The sequence below is a fragment of the Xenopus tropicalis genome, chromosome 8, assembly GCF_000004195.4.
Source record: "Xenopus tropicalis strain Nigerian chromosome 8, UCB_Xtro_10.0, whole genome shotgun sequence".
Taxonomy (NCBI): domain Eukaryota; kingdom Metazoa; phylum Chordata; class Amphibia; order Anura; family Pipidae; genus Xenopus; species Xenopus tropicalis.
In genome coordinates, this window is record NC_030684.2 from 33,713,717 (window position 1) to 33,731,787 (window position 18,071).

Consider the following 18,071-nt stretch of genomic DNA (forward strand, 5'->3'; position numbering starts at 1 on the left):
CCTATTATAGATTACATATGAGACCTGATGACATTTGTTCTTTATGGATGACCAAAGTTGTAAATGGAATCTGATGATGAGATTGTTTATTGAATGTTTCTTAAAGGAAAAGGAAAGTCAAAGTCACTTGGGGGGTGCCAAAATGTTAGGCACCCCCAAGTGACTTCAATAGCCTACCTTTTACCCCAGGCTGGTGCCCCTGTTCAGAGAGAACAGTAGCTGCAGCGCTTCCTTCTTCCTGTATCGCTGCATACGCGGTAGAGTGAAAAGCTGAACTTTAGCAGAGAAGTCGGCTTTTCACTCTACTGCGCATGCGCCTGTCCCGGACAAACAGCAGCAGCGCGAGTAGAAAGGAGGAAGCGCTGCGCTACAGCTACCCCAGGCTGGTCCTGTTTTCTCCTAACAGGGGCACCAGCCCGGGGTACAAGGAAAGCGACCTAACATTTTGGCACCCCCAAGCGACTTTGCCTTTCCTTCTCCTTTAATACTGGAAGTAGCCCATAAGATAGATGATATTCGTAAGGGATATATGGATGCATTTTTCATATCAATCCAAAATATTCCTGGTGGGCTATGCTATAGGACTTTTTGAACTAATCTAGCCTCCCTATAGTAGCTAAGCAGATTTGGGGCTTTAAGTCGTCCCTGTTGGGGGAAGGTGGTGTAAGATATTTTTTGATCCTGTGAGATATATATGGTTCCAGATATATCACAAAATACCTCTTTTGTCTATTTAACTGCTATTGGTAATGCCCTAAATAGATGTAGAATTTTGGTGAGGACTATCATGTGTATAGGTGTTATGCAGTCTAACCATGAAATCTGGAGAGGGTCCCAGTCCTTTAGTAAAGCTTAGTCTACTACTTAGCCCTGAAATGGGGAGAATTTGTTGAGAAGAAGAAATAAGTTAAGGGGAAATGTTAGGATTTTAGTAATAGTGAGACAGGGCATACATATTCAATTTATGAGATACATTTACATCATTACGAATAAGGTGTGCAAGGGGTTTAATAGCTAAGGCAAATAATACCAGTGATAGGGGCATCCCTGATGAGTTCCCCTGGCTATTGTAATTCCCAGGGACCAGGGTATTTATTCCAGAAAGATCCTTATACAAGTCATTTTAATCGAGAAAACCAATCAGATGACTACAAAATATCTTTAAGAAAAAGTATGTCAGGAGCGCTCTGGTTAAGAGAGCTCTGCTTCATAGAAACAATAAAGATAAACACGGTGGTGCCCATCGCAACAACGTCACCGTTTAAAATAGATACATGCCATAGACCTGGGTTCAATACCCAAGTATAGGATGTCCTTAATAAGAGTCTCAAACAGTGGAACTTAATGTACCAATTTTTCCCTTCACATATACTAGGCAGTAGCCTGTGTGCCTTTGTGATAAAATGTTAAGTAAACTCATGATCAAACATGTTGTGCCTTTAAACATAAGAAAACAGTTAAAGCACTTGAATATTTTGCATATAGACCGGAAGCAGCTTCTCAAAGTTTGCCTGAAGGAGAAAATGTTCTTAAAATTGAAACCACTCTTTTCCCAACAGCTCCTCTTAGTTTCCGGCGATCAGAAGAAGACTCTGGTTCAGAAACGGGGGATGAAACCCAGCTGACATTTCGCGCAGAACAGTACAGAAATCAAAGGAGAAGCAAAGGTAAGTCACTATCATCAGTTGTGAGTTTAGAGATGCATGGTGCAGGGGCAAAGGTTCTTTATATTATTTATATTAGTGCAAGTATATGTAGGCTGGGTTCTCGTACATCTGCTTATTTGTGCACACATACTAATACAAATTTAGTTTGGTTAACACTGTATATATTATATGTACATATGTATCTGAGGGCTGATGCAGAGTTAAACTGCCCAAACAATATATGATTATCAGTAATATACAGCGAAACTGAATGGTAGGTGTTCTGTCCTTACTATGTATTACTCTAATGTAGTGTGTAGCTTGGTATACAGCGGCACCTTTTCACACTCCAATAAAAGAGGCCGAGAGTTAAGTCTATTGAATTTTACTGAATGAGTGGGGCAAGAGGTGAAACTGTAATGTAAATGAAATAAAATGAACATAAAGAATGATATTGCACTAAAAACACAATGTAACTCAGAAAAACAAACTGCACTGAATGAACAGCTCCAATATGGAACATGGTGTGCTTCCTCCATAGCATAGGCTACAAAGTGGAGTCTTGACACCCACAATGCACTGTAATAGGTCACATGCTAGAAGTATGGTGGTTCCAAAGGGTCAGAGATGATGCTGAAAATGATTCCTTGCATATACAGCAAACAGCCAGCAAAGGGAGTTCACAGTAAAAGAGTAGAGAAATAAAACATGTGCTTATGCTGGAGATGGGACAATAGGGGCTGATTTATCAATGATCGATTTTTTTTAAAACATTTTTGCACTAAAGCTGCCAATATGGAATTATGGTTTCCAAAACTCAAATGTTCTAAAAGCTTGTAAGATGCAATGGAAGTTGTCCTGGGCAAGATTTAAGTATTTTTTTTGTTTTTAATTCAAGTTTTTTTAATTATTTGAATTTTTCAGATTATCTTGAGAGATTGTAGACCCATTGGGTAGAATGTCAATTCAATGCATTTGAGGGTTTTCTTTTCAGATTTATTCAAATAAGTTTTTTTGATCCTAATTCTATAATAAGTAAGCAAACATAGGTTAAAATTAGGTAAAGTTTCGAGTTTTTTAGAATTGAAAAAAAATCCCAAATTCAATTTTTGATAAATAAGCCTCTTTAGTGTATAGAGTCCCTATTTCATCATTTAACCCTTTAAGTGCCACAGAATGTAGAATCTATGTTCTGTGCATAAAAGTACCCAAGTGCCACTGATTGTAGATTCTACATTCTGCAGCACTTCCAGATCTCCTTCCCTCTCCACTCATTCCCCAGCCCATAGACAATGAGCAAAGGCAGGGAATAACTAGTTCCTGGGGTGCGATTGCCCAGGGGCCCCATGTGAAACAGCAGACATGTGCAACTACATGTCTGCTGTTTCCAGCTCTTCTTTCCCACCCCAGCACTGCCCACTCACTGGATCAAGAAGAGGCATCCTCCTGTTTCTGCATCACATCCAGCCCCTCCAGATTAATATGCCTGCCATCCCCAGGTTAGTGTTAAAACAGACAAACACATACTTATTACACTAATACACACTTACACACATAAAAATGGGGTATTCTGGGCTTTTACACATTCACAGCACTCATACATACTTGCACACATGCATGCAACACACAATTTTGTGGATTTTTTGTTATTGCATCTGTTTTTTTTCACTGGAAAAAACGTATTTGCTAACTGTACTACACTGTACCTTTTGTATTTTATATCAGTGCTTATACTAAATTTTTGGTGACTTTGGTGCATTTTCAGTCATTTTATTGCCTTTTTAGCAAGCCAAAATATTGCGTTTGCGTTTTTTTCGTAATGATCGGTATTTTGCGATTTTTTCGGAAAATTGTCGCGACTTTTTCGTTACCAATACGATTTTTGCGGAAAAACGCGAGTTTTTCATAGCCATTCCGAAAGTTGCGATTTTTTCGTAGCGTTAAAACTTGCACAAAAAGTTGCGATTTTTTCGTAGTGTTAAAACTTGCGCAAAACGTCGCGCCTTTTAAAAAAGCGCAACTTTTCGCGCAAGTTTTAACGCTAAGAAAAAATCGCAACTTTCGGAATGGCTACGAAAAACTTGCGTTTTTTCGCGCAAATCGTATTGGTAGCGAAAAAGTCGCGATAATTTCCGAAAAGTCGTAAAGGCGCCGAAAAAATCGCGAAAAAGTCGCAAAATGTTCGTTGTAAAAATCGGAATTTTTCCAATTCGAATTCGTGGGTTAGTAAATCAGCCCCTTAGCATAGCTTTGCAGTTAGGTAGGTTGCAGTAGAAAGGCACATTTTCCCATTTTTGTTTTGTCAGAATGTGTGCTTATGTATATATGGTTTTCTCGGGTCTCCATACTGTTAGGGGGTCTTATGGCACATAATACACATACCAGGTGCTTATATTGCGGCAGCCAGAGTGTCAGACATGAACATTCATATGTACTTTTTTCATTTGGGTGCCTCTCTATATGCCACATACTTAGGTAAATCTATACATATTGGGCATCAAAGTATTCAGTAGACCCCTGGCATTCATATTTAGAATGTTTTATGTTGGTATGCTAAGAAATTTGGGGAATGTAATGCGGTAAAATGCATGCCTTGTGATGATTTTAAGAAATGTCGTTAAAAAAATGCTTATCTTAGCGTTGCAGTTTGGTTGTTTGCAGTGTTAAAATGTGTTCACCCATTTTGGGATCATCAGAATGTGTACTTTCAGAAAATATATGGTTTTCTAAGGTCTCCATACTGTTATGGGGTCTTATGGCACATAATACACATTCCGGGAGCTTAAATTGCAGCAGCCAGTGTCAAACGTGAAAATTCATCTGCATTATTTTCACTTGGGTGCCTCTGTATGCCACATAGTTGTGTACATGAGTATAGTTGTGTACAGGAGTATATGCACCTATGCATATTTGGCATCAAACTGTTCAGTAACCCCCAGCATTAACAAAAGTGGGGCATATAATGGGGTAAATTGCAATTTTCAGAAATTACACAAAAACCTATACATTTAATTTAGTTTTGTTGCTTGATGCTTTACCATACAAAGACACATTTACCTATTTTAGATCCAGTAGAATGTGTATTTTTTGGAAATATGAAGTTTTCTGGGGTTGACTTATTTATTTTGCCACTTTTACCACACAAATCAGACTCTATATGTTTTGGCAGTAGAAATGTATGCCATAATATATATGTATGTACTAACTTCTTTTTGGGGTCTCTAAATACCAGATACTTTAGTAATCCTATGCACAATGGGCATCAAACTGTTCAGTGGACCCCTGGCTTTCATATTTAGGATGTTTTTTCTTGGTACCTAATGCTATGTAGGAGATGTTAACTTGCAAAGTGAAAGTTTTGAGGTGATTTTTCAGAATTTCCATACATTTTTATAGGAACTGCTAAGTTCAGGAAAGCCTTGATATTTGGTAATTAGCAGTAGAAAGACATTTTTTTAGATTCGGCAGAATGTGTAGTTTTCTAAAATGTATGGTTTCCTGGGGTAAACCTAATGTTCCAGGATTTTTGGGATTGCAATCTAAAGTATGCCGTATTCTGCTGTAATGCTTTATAAATTCGGTAAGTTACTGCTTTGAGTTTTTGATCTATAAAAGTCAGAAATCTTCATAATACTGTACATATCTGGTACTGACATGTTCGAGGGACATGAGGCTTTGGGCACATTTATCAGAATTTACCGCTTAACTAAAAACTCACCCACGTTCTATTCATTCCTATGGCATTTTTAGAGGTGTATCTATCAAACTAATTTTTACCCACGTTTCTAAAAATCCCAAAGGAATGAATACAATGTGGGTGTTTTTATATATTAATCTCTAAACTACATTTTAATAAATCTGCCCCCAAGTGTCTTTTCATAAAACAGCTTATCTAGTGCACTGCCAATTAAAATTGCTTAATATCTGTATGCTAGTTGTATGTGGAAATGGCTGTGAGAACATTAAAAAGTGAGGTTTTTCTCAACATTGACCCTATTAAGTCTATATTATGTATTTATAGTTATTTGTAGATAGAAGACCAAAGTAAATATACTGGTGAAAAAAACACCAGTCAAGTTCCATCCATGCAACTGTGTATTTTTCAAAATACGCCCTGTGTGAGCACTGACAGCCGCGAGGCGTATTTATCAGTGCATCTGAAACATGGGGCAGTGGATTGACGTTTTCCCCACCAGCTGAGAAAATGCAACATGTGACATTAGCCTAAGCCTGATGTTTGTATCAGTATGACAGGTTTATTGCAAAAGGAAATGTAAGAACTACTGGGAATGTTAAGAAAATAATGTCAACAATCTATGCCTTATAGAAAACACACATCTCTTTACTGCAGTTCTTAAAGGAGAAGGAAAGGCAAAAACTAAGTAAGCTTTATCAGAAAGGTCTATGTAAATACAGCCATAAGCGCTAGTCCTCTATCAAAAGAAACACAGGATTTCTTGTCTCTTTTTTTTTTTTTTTTGTAAACATGATGTTCCAGTGTCTGACTTCCTCTCTCAGAAACATCCTTAATTCCGGTGGCCAGAGTCTGCGCAGTTCTCTCCCCCACTTCCATTAGAATGCTAATAACTCCCCCCTCCCTTAGGAATGTGTGATCTGAGCTATAACAGCTAGACTGCAGGCAGGGAGCTACATGAAATGGCTTTAAATGAAAGTAGCAGTCTTACATGTACAATATATGATCTAGAGTTTATGCCATTGTAAGCAGTAAAGAAATGCCAACCACATCTTTTGTTTCAGAAATTAGAGCTTGTATGAAATTCTATGTTGATAAACTCGTAAATACATTTTTTGTAAAGTAATTTGTAGTTGTTTATATTAAAGCAGAAAGCATTTTGTTTCATTAGCCTATAGCAAATCACTAACAATAAGGGACTACAGACTGCCAGCTGGCTAAACCCTGGCTAGTCAGTTTGAGTCTCAGAAAAAGATTGGTAGAGTATGAGAGAAAGCCCAGAGCAAGGTTTACAAATCGAACATATAGAAGTCTATGTACCTGTACACACATTACCTGACGAGGTCTGTACACCTTTTGTATTTTTGTGTTATCCTGCTGCTGAAAGCTATTTTTATTGTTTTGGTCAGTTTATTGAAGAAAACTGCGCGTGTTTTTAATCAGTTACTGCTGGCTGAACAAAAAGCCATTTTTCTTTAAGGGACTTCAGTGTCCTGACAGTTGCTTTGTGGGAGCCTGAAATAAGGACAAAACACATAACATTAAAAACAACATTTTAGTTGACATGAAATCTGGCTAATGTATGTATGTATATATATATATATAGATGGAGTAGCTGTAGAGAGAGTCCGCACTCACAGGTCTTAAGAATATATAAAGAAGTTTTATTCAAATCAACATCTAACGTTTCGGCTGCATCCACAGCCTTTCTCAAAGACAATGTGAAACAAACAATGGTGCACTGAAAAAAACGAATTTGGCGCCAAACAATGACGTCATAGGTGTGAATACATTAGCATACAGTGTGAAAAAAAAAACGCTATCAAAACACATTGAATCAACAAAAAATGTTAAGGTAATATGGATTAGGCATAGAACACAAACAAAAGGACTGTCAGGGGAAAGGAAAAGTGGGTGTGTATTAAAAAAGCCCGCTTATGTATCTAGTGCTGAACTGCAACTCACACATGTCGCAAAGACATCCCCAAGTTATAAGTTTATAAATGTACAAAATCGAACTGGCCCAAGGAATAAGAAATAATGAGGGACAGTAGGGCAAATATACATCAAGGAGTTGCTGAAAATGAGTAACTAACATGGCTGTTCTGTGCAGCATGTATTGCCTGACATGACTGACATGACTTTCAAATAATGCATTATATGGTGTGCCTTATGGGGAATCGGTCCGCTTATTTGTAGTAAAGCTAGGATAAGGGGAATAGAAGAGGCAGATGGGAAGAAAAGTAGTCAAAGAGAAAGATGGAAAATAGTAACTGAGGAGAGACAAAGTAGAGAGGACAGAGTGAGGTAATGAGAAAGGGAAGATGACGGTGCGATGGTATGGCCGTGGGAGGGGACTCTGCGCTCCATACAGAGCAAAAGCAACGGCACCGATTAGTGCGTTTGTTAGCGTGGAAAGCCGATCAGTAGTACTCGGCCATCACCAAGAACATTATAGATGCGACTCTCCTTTGCAGGTGCTGTCAGGTGGCGAAGGGCTCAATACTATGGGAGACAGACCAATGATGTAAAAGGCAGCGGGGTTACTGGTATGCCAGAGTAGGGAGATTAAAAGGTATCGTGTCATTCTCAACGTATCTTGGACGCAGGTACCAAAGGAGGGAAAATTTCTCAAAAAGGTAAATATTATGGCAGAATCAAGCCCAGGTTGTAACGCACGGATGGTGCGATCATACGTCACGAGGAACCTCTATTGTTAAGGTCCATTGGACAGTATTACGCACACTATTGCACCGTGTGTGTTGTATAGGGCATCAACAATAAAGTGTTTATAAAAAACAGTGTCATATGTAATTCTTACACAGTTTGTCACGGATGGTGCACCCATACGCACAAAGAGACCCCATATGTAATGGGTCCTGTAAGCAGTACTTAGCACACTATTACACCGTGTGTAGAAATAAATAAGGTATGTGGATCTGTCATATCGCTGTAGGAAAGATGGTTCATAATGGTGGGACAGTTGATCGGCACCGTGAGTGGAGAAAAATAGGCGAGAGAAAAAAGAAGAAATACAGGAGAGAAGGGAAAAAGGAGGAAAAGCAAGAGGACAAGAAGGAAGTGGAGACAAAGGGAAAAAGAATCCAGTAATGGGTGAAAGGCGTTAAATAACCAGGGGAGCAAACTTGGTATAATATCAATGAGGAGTTGATAAGGGCCTTCTTATATAGACCAGTCTTATATAAACCAGTCTTACACATAGGAGTAGCCTATAGTCCTAGATACCGGGCTGCGGGTGACACACGGGGAGGGGAAAACTGCAAAAGTCAGAAGATACAGATAAAAACAGAGAACAATCTCAGAAGAGAAAAGTGGCCAAAAAGGCAAATGTCAACTATGTATCAACAAATGTTGCAATGAGGTCACAGGATATAACAGAGAGATCATAGTAGCATAACATATATAGTATGTAACAATATCAAACGGTCATTTCAAGTAAAAGGCAGAATATGAAACAAGTTCATTGAGGCCGTAGGGACTCACAGTATTCAATTTATGCATCCATTTTAGTTCTCTTTGTAGTAACAATTTCTCACGGTTACCACCGCGGACAGGAGGAAGAATATGATCAATGATCATGCATCTCATACTAGCCAGAGAGTGTTTATGAGCAAGGAAATGCGCTGCAACTGGGGTGTCAGCCTTATCATCAGAGAGTGCAGTCCGGATTGCGGAACGATGATTCGCCATACGATCCCGGAATGTTGTGATGGTTTTACCAACATAAAAAAGGCCGCAGGGGCATTTGATGAAGTACACAATATATTTTGAGGTACAGGTGACCCTATGTTGTATAGAGATGTTCCGACCGGAATGTGGATGATTGAAAGTCGGACCTGTCAACATGGAACTGCAGGTGATGCAATTAGGACATCTACAGCAACCCAGTTTGGTGGAAGGTAGCCAGGAAGTTGGATGAGACATCTGATAGCAATGTGTAGGGTCCGTTTTGACCAGTAGGTCCCTAAGACTGCTGCCTCTTTTGTATGCAATGCGAGGTGGAGATCTGAAAATTGGAGGGAGTGTCCGATCTTTTTCGAGAACTGACCAATGGTAAAGAAAGGCATTGATCAGTGGCTTCTTATCAGGGGTAAAGGTAGTGATGAAAGTGAGACGATCATCCTGCTTGGTGTGGGTGCGTGGTTTGTTAGAATGAAGAACTTGTGCTTGCGTGTGCGAGAGGGCTCTCTCTCTGCTGTGCTCCAATTCGCCCGAAGGATATCCACGTTGCAGGAAACGAGATTTCAGATCGTCTGTCTGTTGAAGTAGTGTGGTAGGATCAGAGTTGTTTCTCACCATTCGCATCATCTGTGAGTATGGGATGCTTTTCAAAACATGTGGAGGATGACAAGATGCGTGATGCAATAAAGTGTTGCGATCTGTGGGTTTCTTATATGTAGAAGTAGTTAAGTGTGTCCCCTGTATCATAAGGTTGAGAACTAGAAATGCATCAGGACCATCATCAAGGTGAGCTGTGAAACGAATAGTTGTAGGTAGTTGATTCAGTTCATGGACCATCGACCAAAATTGGTCAGCTGTACCTGTCCATAGCAGTAATAGATCATCTATGTAGCGGAAAAGTCTGTGGATACGTGAGCCGTAGGTGGGAAGTATGAAGGTCTGTTCATAGTTAGTCATGAACAGATTAGCGAAAGATGGAGCCACATTTGAACCCATACTGGTTCCACTGGTTTGTAAGTAATAGGAGAGTTCGAATTTGAAATAATTGAGCGTTAGGCAATGTTGCAGTAGAGTAGACAAAAATTCCACAGGGGGTCTGTCAGGTGCAGGGTACCGTGTGAGAAAATTTTTGACATTAGCAATGCCCTCTTCAATTGGTATAACTGTATACAATGAAGATACATCCATCGTTGCTAGTAGTATTCCGGATGGTAGAGGATGAAGATCCTGTAGTTTGAGTAGCAGGTCACTTGTGTCCCTAATGTAGGTAGGGGATTGTGTGACAATTTAGTACACATTATATGGGGTTCTTATATCATCCCAACTCTATGTTGCTGGTAAACAAATTATAATGTAATAGACGTATAGATTCTACAAGCTTTATTAGAATAAATGGGACAAGGCAAGCAAGGGTCATGGAGTGGCCCCACGTGTTGACACTTGTCTACATTTATTATTATCTGCCAAACATGCAAACAAGTGATCAAAGAGACGCTGTTTTATAGACTTAATATTCTAGGACTTACATTTCTTACATTTTACTATTCTCAAAGGAACAGTACACAAATATTTCACTTCAAAAATATCACTTCTAAACACTTTTATTAAGCTATGTATCAAAAAGAAACTGTAATATTATAAGTGCCTTTTGCCTGGGGCATACTATACAGTGGGAAACTATAATGGGATGATTTATCAAGTTTCATTTTTTTTTCACAATTTGAGTTATGGTTCTAAAACTCGAATGTCTGGTATTTAAGTGCAAAAAACCCAAAACATTGAATGCAAAACTTCAAAAAACAAACTTCCATAGAAGTCAATGAGTTGTCCTAGGCAAAGTCAAGTCATATTTTCAATTCAAATTTTTCAGCTTTTGAGTTTGTAAACTCTTTAGAGTTCTATATTCAAACACGTTTTACTTATTAATAAATAAGCAAGCATTCAATATGCAAGTGTATTCAATTTAGAAAAACAAACTCAAATTCATAAACTCAAAAATTGATAAATAAGCCCATAAATGGAGCACCAGGGTGAATGTTAAGGCAATGGCCTGAGATAGAGAATGCTTTATTCTCCACAGGGTGTAGCAGATGATAAGCAATGGATGTGCAATAGGGTTTAGTTTACCTATAATACATAGTAACATAGTTACATAGTTACATAGTTACATAGGGTTGAAAAAAGACCTGTGTCCATCAAGTTCAACCCATCCAAGTAAACCCAGCACACCTAACCCACACCTACCAATCTATACACTCACATACATAAACTATAAATACAACCACTAGTACTAACTGTAGATATTAGTATCACAATAGCCTTGGATATTCTGATTGATCAAGAACTCATCCAGGCCCCTCTTAAAGGCATTAACAGAATCTGCCATTACCACCTCACTAGGAAGGGCATTCCATAACCTCACTGCCCTCACCGTGAAAAACCACCTACGCTGCTTCAAATGGAAACTCCTTTCCTCTAATCTAAAGGGGTGACCTCTGGTGCGTTGATTGTTTTTATGGGAAAAAAGAACATCCCCCAACTGCCTATAATCCCCTCTAATGTACTTGTACAGAGTAATCATGTCCCCTCGCAAGCGCCTCTTTTCCAGAGAAAACAACCCCAACCTCGACAGTCTAACCTCATAGTTTAAATCTTCCATCCCCTTAACCAGTTTAGTTGCACGTCTCTGTACTCTCTCCAGCTCATTAATATCCTTCTTAAGGACTGGAGCCCAAACTGCACTGCATACTCAAGGTGAGGCCTTACCAGGGACCTATAAAGGGGCAAAATTATGTTCTCATCCCTTGAGTCAATGCCCTTTTTTATACAAGACAGCACTTTATTTGCTTTAGTAGCCACAGAATGACACTGCCTGGCATTAGACAACTTGTTATCAACAAAAACCCCTAGATCCTTCTCCATTAAGGATGCCCCCAACACACTACCATTCAGTAGATAGTTTGCGTTTATATTATTTCTACCAAAGTGCATAACTTTGCACTTATCAACATTGAACCTCATTTTCCAGTTTGCTGCCCAGTTATCTAATTTTGTCAAATCGCTCTGCAAAGCGGCAGCATCCTGCATGGAACTTATAGTTTTGCACAATTTAGTGTCATCAGCAAAAATAGAAACAGTACTGTCTATGCCCACCTCCAGGTCATTAATAAACAAGTTAAAAAGCAAAGGACCAAGGACTGACCCCTGCGGTACTCCACTAACCACACTGGTCCAATTAGAAAATGTTCCATTTACAACCACTCTTTGTACTCTATCCTTCAGCCAGTTCTCTATCCAATTACAAATATTATGTTCTAGGCCAATATTCCTTAATTTGATCATTAACCTTCTGTGAGGTACTGTATCAAACGCTTTAGCAAAGTCCAAGTAGATGACATCAACTGCCATTCCAGCATCAAGGTTCCTACTCACCTCCTCATAAAAGGCAACTAAATTAGTCTGGCAAGATCTGTTACGCATAAAACCATGCTGGCACAAACTAATAGTATTGTGAACTGCAATGTATTCAAGTACCCTATCCCTTATTACCCCTTCCAAAAGTTTTCCTACTACTGATGTCAGACTAACAGGCCTATAGTTTTCAGGCTGAGAACGGGATCCCTTTTTAAATAACGGCACCACATTAGCAATCCGCCAGTCTCTTGGCACCATGCCAGACCTCAATGAATCCTGAAAAATTAAGTGAAGAGGTTTGGCAATCACAGCGCTCAGCTCATTTAATACCCTGGGATGAATCCCATCCGGCCCTGGACCTTTGTTTACCTTTACATGTTCAAGGCTCTTTTGAATTTCCTCCCGAGTGACCCATGCGTCAGTAGCTAAATTACTAGAACTGGGCATATTACAAGGGAAGCCTTCATTATCTGGCTCCTCAGATGTATAGACAGATGAAAAATAAGAGTTCAAAATTTCAGCTTTTTCCCCGTTTTCATCAACCAACGTACCCCCCCGTGATAATAAAGTTCCCACCCCTTCTTGCTTCATTTTTTTACTATTCACATAATTAAAAAATAATTTTGGATTCTTTTTACTCCTAGCTGCAATATCCCTTTCCATCTCTATTTTAGCTTGCCTGATAGCTTTTTTGCATGCTTTATTTGCTTCCTTGTACCTGATGAAAGTTTCCGCTGTCCCAGCTAACTTGAATGCCCTAAAAGCACGTTTTTTCTTACCAACCTCGACAATAACTCTTTTATTCAGCCATAAAGGTTTCGCTTTGCGATGCCTCTCCTTGCTTACTAGGGGGATATACTGTTGTGAATACCTACAAAGCAATGTTTTAAAGATGTTCCATTTTCCTTCTGTGTCTAACCCCATGAAAAGCCTTTCCCAGTTGACACATTGCAGAGATGCCCTTATACTGCACGTCTAAAATTGAGTGTTTTAGTTACTCCCTTATAGCGCTGTCTCTGCAGCATTATCTCAAAGGAGACCATGTTGTGATCACTGTTCCCCAAATGCTCATCCACACAAATGTTAGAGATAAGTTCATTATTATTAGAAATCACCAGGTCCAAAATAGCGTCATTCCTAGTGGGTTCTTGAACTGCCTGAAATAAAAAGTTGTCATTTAGCATATTTACAAACCTACTAGCTTTTTCTGACTTAGCCACCCCATTACTCCAGTCAATGTCCGGATAATTAAAGTCCCCCATAACAACAACTTGACCCAGTTTTGAAGCCTCCTCCATTTGCAACAATAGCTGGGCCTCATCCCCCTCATCTATACGGGGTGGTTTATAACATACACCAATGATCATTTTCTTTGTGACCTTCAGCCTTACTGAAATTTCTACCCAAAGAGATTCGACGTAGTAAGTTAAGTGCAACCATAATGCCTATATATAACCTGCCTAACTGCTACTTGATCCAGAGGAAGGCAAAAAACCCATCTGAAGCCTCTCTAGTTTGCCGAAGAGGGGAAAAAATTCTTTCTTGACTCCAAGATGGCAATCGGACCAGTCCCTGGATCAACTTGTACTAAGAGCTATCCCCCATAACCCTGTATTCCCTCACTTGTACTGAGAGCTATCTCCCCTACCCCTGTATTCCCTCACTTGTACTGAGAGCTATCTCCCCTACCCCTGTATTCCCTCACTTGTACTGAGAGCTATCTCCCATATCCCTGTATTCCCTCACTTGTACTGAGAGCTATCTCCCCTACCCCTGTATTCCCTCACTTGTACTGAGAGCTATCTCCCCTACCCCTGTATTCCCTCACTTGTACTGAGAGCTATCTCCCCTACCCCTGTATTCCCTCACTTGTACTGAGAGCTATCTCCCATACCCCTGTATTCCCTCACTTGTACTGAGAGCTATCTCCCATACCCCTGTATTCCCTCACTTGTACTGAGAGCTATCTCCCATACCCCTGTATTCCCTCACTTGTACTGAGAGCTATCTCCCCTACCCCTGTATTCCCTCACTTGTACTGAGAGCTATCTCCCCTACCCCTGTATTCCCTCACTTGTACTGAGAGCTATCTCCCATAACCCTGTATTCCCTCACTTGCTAAGAATCCATCCAGCCCCGTCTTAAAGCTATATAATGTATCAGTCAGTACGACTGATTCGGGGAGGGAATTCCACAACTTCACAGCTCTCACAGTAAAAAGTCCTTTCTGAATATTAAGCTGGAACCTCCCTTCTTCTAAACGGAGTGGGTGCCCTCGTGTCCGTTGGAAGGACCTACTGGTAAATAAAACATTAGAGAGGTTATTATATGATCCCTTTATATATTTATACACAGTTATCATATCACCCCTTAAGCGCCTCTTCTCCAGTGTAAACAGACCCAACTTGGCCAGTCTTTCTTCATAACTGAGACTTTCCATACCCTTTACCTATCTACATCTCGATTTTATATTTACAGTATGTTTGTATACTTTCATTCATAAATATGTTATACTATTTTACTCAGTGTACAATTAGAAGTTACTCTTCTTACAGATAACTATGTTCATGTATTCATGAAACAATATAGGTATGTCCTCTTCACTGTGTGGCTGTCATACAGCTGGATAAATGAAAGCTGTGCCCATAGCATAAATTTACAATGCTGTGAGTGGGAAGAGAACTTTGAGATGCACAAAGAAATATGGAGCTTTGTGACCTTGTGTGTCTTCTCTGCAATGAGCACTTAGCAAGAATGACCCTGGCAGTGATTTATCATACTGTGTAAAGGTGGAGAGATTGCAAGGGAGGGAGAAATAAGCAGGGGATCCCACAGGGCCGCAGGCTATTATGCTGTATCCTAAAGCTTCTGGCTATATTGGCTGTTTGTGTGTGGTTCATAGCACAGATTTATTGAGCAGGAATTCCATGCCTCTAAAAAGAATAAAGAATGCAATGATATTCTGAAGGTTCATATCATTTATTCTCTTTAAGAGCCTAATAATGGTTTGGGCTGCTTATTGGTGATGATTATTAACACATATAGGGCTAATTTACCATGAGTAAATAAATGTGCTGGAATTTCACACTCCTTGGAACCAATGCGCTTTACTTTCACCCCTGCTCATCCTCCATACATGCTCAGTTCAGCAACTTTTTGCCTGATTAGAAATATGGTGCAAGTTAGAGTTTGTTCAGGAGTTAATGGGGATCTAAACCCCAACATATGAATTGGTGTAAAGTTATTTAGAATAGACCTCTGAGCACTTTAATAATTTCCATTCATTTTCTGTTTTAACTTTAAAGTCTCTGAAATATTCAATTTTTTGTCAATATTATACTGCTTTGCAGGCTTCATCCCAAAGTGTCTCTGGGGGTCATTTATAAAATTGGAGTAGTGTAGAATTATTGGCAAATTGAACATATGTGCCCTGCCTGTGTTTATATTTATAAAGCTGGACAAGACTGGTGCAACTGTCCATAAAGGAATACTGTCATGGGAAAAAAATGTTTTTTTTCAAAATGCATTAGTTAATAGAGCTTCACCAGTAGAATCCTGCATTGAAATCCATTTTTAAAAACACAAACAGATGTTTTTTATATTTCATTTTGAAAATTTCACATGGGGCTAGCCATATTCTTCATTTCTCAGGGTGCCACAGCCATGTGACTTGTGCTCTGATAAACTTCAGTTACACTTTACTGCTGCGCTGCAAGTTGGAGTGATATCACCCCCCTCCCAGCAGCCGATCAGCAGAACAATGGGAAGTGAGCAAGATAGCAGCTCCTTGTAGGTATCAGAATAGCACTCATTAGTAAGAAATCCAAGTCCGACTTGGGACTCCTCCAGTTACATGGGAGTAGGAGAAACAATAGGTTATGTGAAAGCAGTTTTAATGTGTAGCGCTGGCTCCTTCTGAAAGCTCAGACTCAGGCACAATGCACTGAGATGACACAGTCCTATTGGGTTTATTTAATGGTTAAATGATTCCCTTTTCTCTGTAATAATAAAACAGTACCTGTACTTGATCCCAACTAAGATATAATTACCCCTTATTGGGGGCAGAACAGCCCTATTGGGTTTATTTAATGGTTAAATGATTCCCTTTTCTCTGTAATAATAAAACAGTACCTGTACTTGATCCCAACTAAGATATAATTACCCCTTATTGGGGGCAGAACAGCCCTATTGGGTTTATTTAATGGTTAAATGATTCCTTTTTCTCTGTAATAATAAAACAGTACCTGGTACTTGATCCCAACTAAGATATAATTACCCCTTATTGGGGGCAGAACAGTCCTATTGGGTTTATTTAATGGTTAAATGATTCCCTTTTCTCTGTAATACTAAAACAGTACCTGTACTTGATCCCAACTAAGATATAATTACCCCTTATTGGGGGCAAAACAAGCCTATTGGGTTTATTTAATGGTTAAATGATTCCTTTTTCTCTGTAATAATAAAACAGTACCTGTACTTGATCCCAACTAAGATATAATTACCCCTTATTGGGGGCAAAACAAGCCTATTGGGTTTATTTAATGGTTAAATGATTCCCTTTTCTCTGTAATAATAAAACAGTACCTGTACTTGATCCCAACTAAGATATAATTACCCCTTATTGGGGGCAGAACAGTCCTATTGGGTTTATTTAATGGTTAAATGATTCCCTTTTTCTCTGTAATAATAAAACAGTACCTGTACTTGATCCCAACTAAGATATACAGTAATTACCCCTTATTGGGGGCAAAACAAGCCTATTGGGTTTAATAATGTTTAAATGATTTTTCAGTGGACGGAAAGACCCCTTATCTGGAAAACCCCAGGTCCCAAGCTTTCTGGATAACGGGTCCCATATCTGTACTATGAAAATCATGACAGAATCCCTTTAAAGCTTTTTAAATATGGCACATGGAACACTCTGCATCTGAGTTATGCCACAACTTTAGTGGCGAAAAAAAAAAAAAATTAGCAGCTTAATTCATGCATAACAAACGCGCACAGAGGGCATGCTCATGCAAAAGGCAATGTCATTTGCAAGTTTTTGTGCGCAATTTGCATTTCGCTGCAATTCGCAAATAAAGGAAAGACTAGCACAGCAGTGCAAAATGTAAGTGTTTAGGGGAAAACACGCGCACAAACCATCTGCAAAAAAAATATGCACTGCGCAAAATTTATAAATGACCCCCATTGACTCTATCTATGCACTTCTTGGATTCATTTAACCTCTAGGTTGCTGACGTCCAGCCTGGTACAGTATTGGCAGTCTAAACATGCTAATATCTCAAAAACTGTTATATATAGAAAATTAACGTATTTTGCGAAAGCGCTCAGAAATTCACCATGATTTTTTTGACAGCAATTCAGTTTTTTGGTTTTAGATTTTAAGTAAACCACTTCCTTGCTTCTAGTGTCCTCCAGCTATTCAGTCATATGCATTATGAGAGCAATGCAAGGTGTGACGGAGTGACAATAGGTATCTATGTTCCGCTAACTTCCCTCCTATCTATATGTAACGCTAGCAAGCCCCGACAGAGCTGCATACAGAAACCAGGACAACTCTTTCTTCTTATTTTCGCTAAAGGAAGAATTGTTCCCTTAAGTGCAGGCAGGGA

The 18,071-nt window shown here is 39.3% G+C and overlaps 1 protein-coding gene across 2 annotated transcripts in view; it reads left to right on the forward strand.

The window, feature by feature from the left end:
- The window catches only part of astn2 (astrotactin 2), a 675,040-nt gene that overhangs the window by 193,498 nt on the left and 463,471 nt on the right, over nt 1-18,071 (forward strand). For both annotated transcript variants that reach the window (XM_002935205.4, XM_031891225.1), the window contains one exon: nt 1,560-1,667. In XM_002935205.4, coding sequence (XP_002935251.2) covers nt 1,560-1,667 — 108 coding nt within the window. The remainder of the gene's footprint in view (nt 1-1,559; nt 1,668-18,071) is intronic.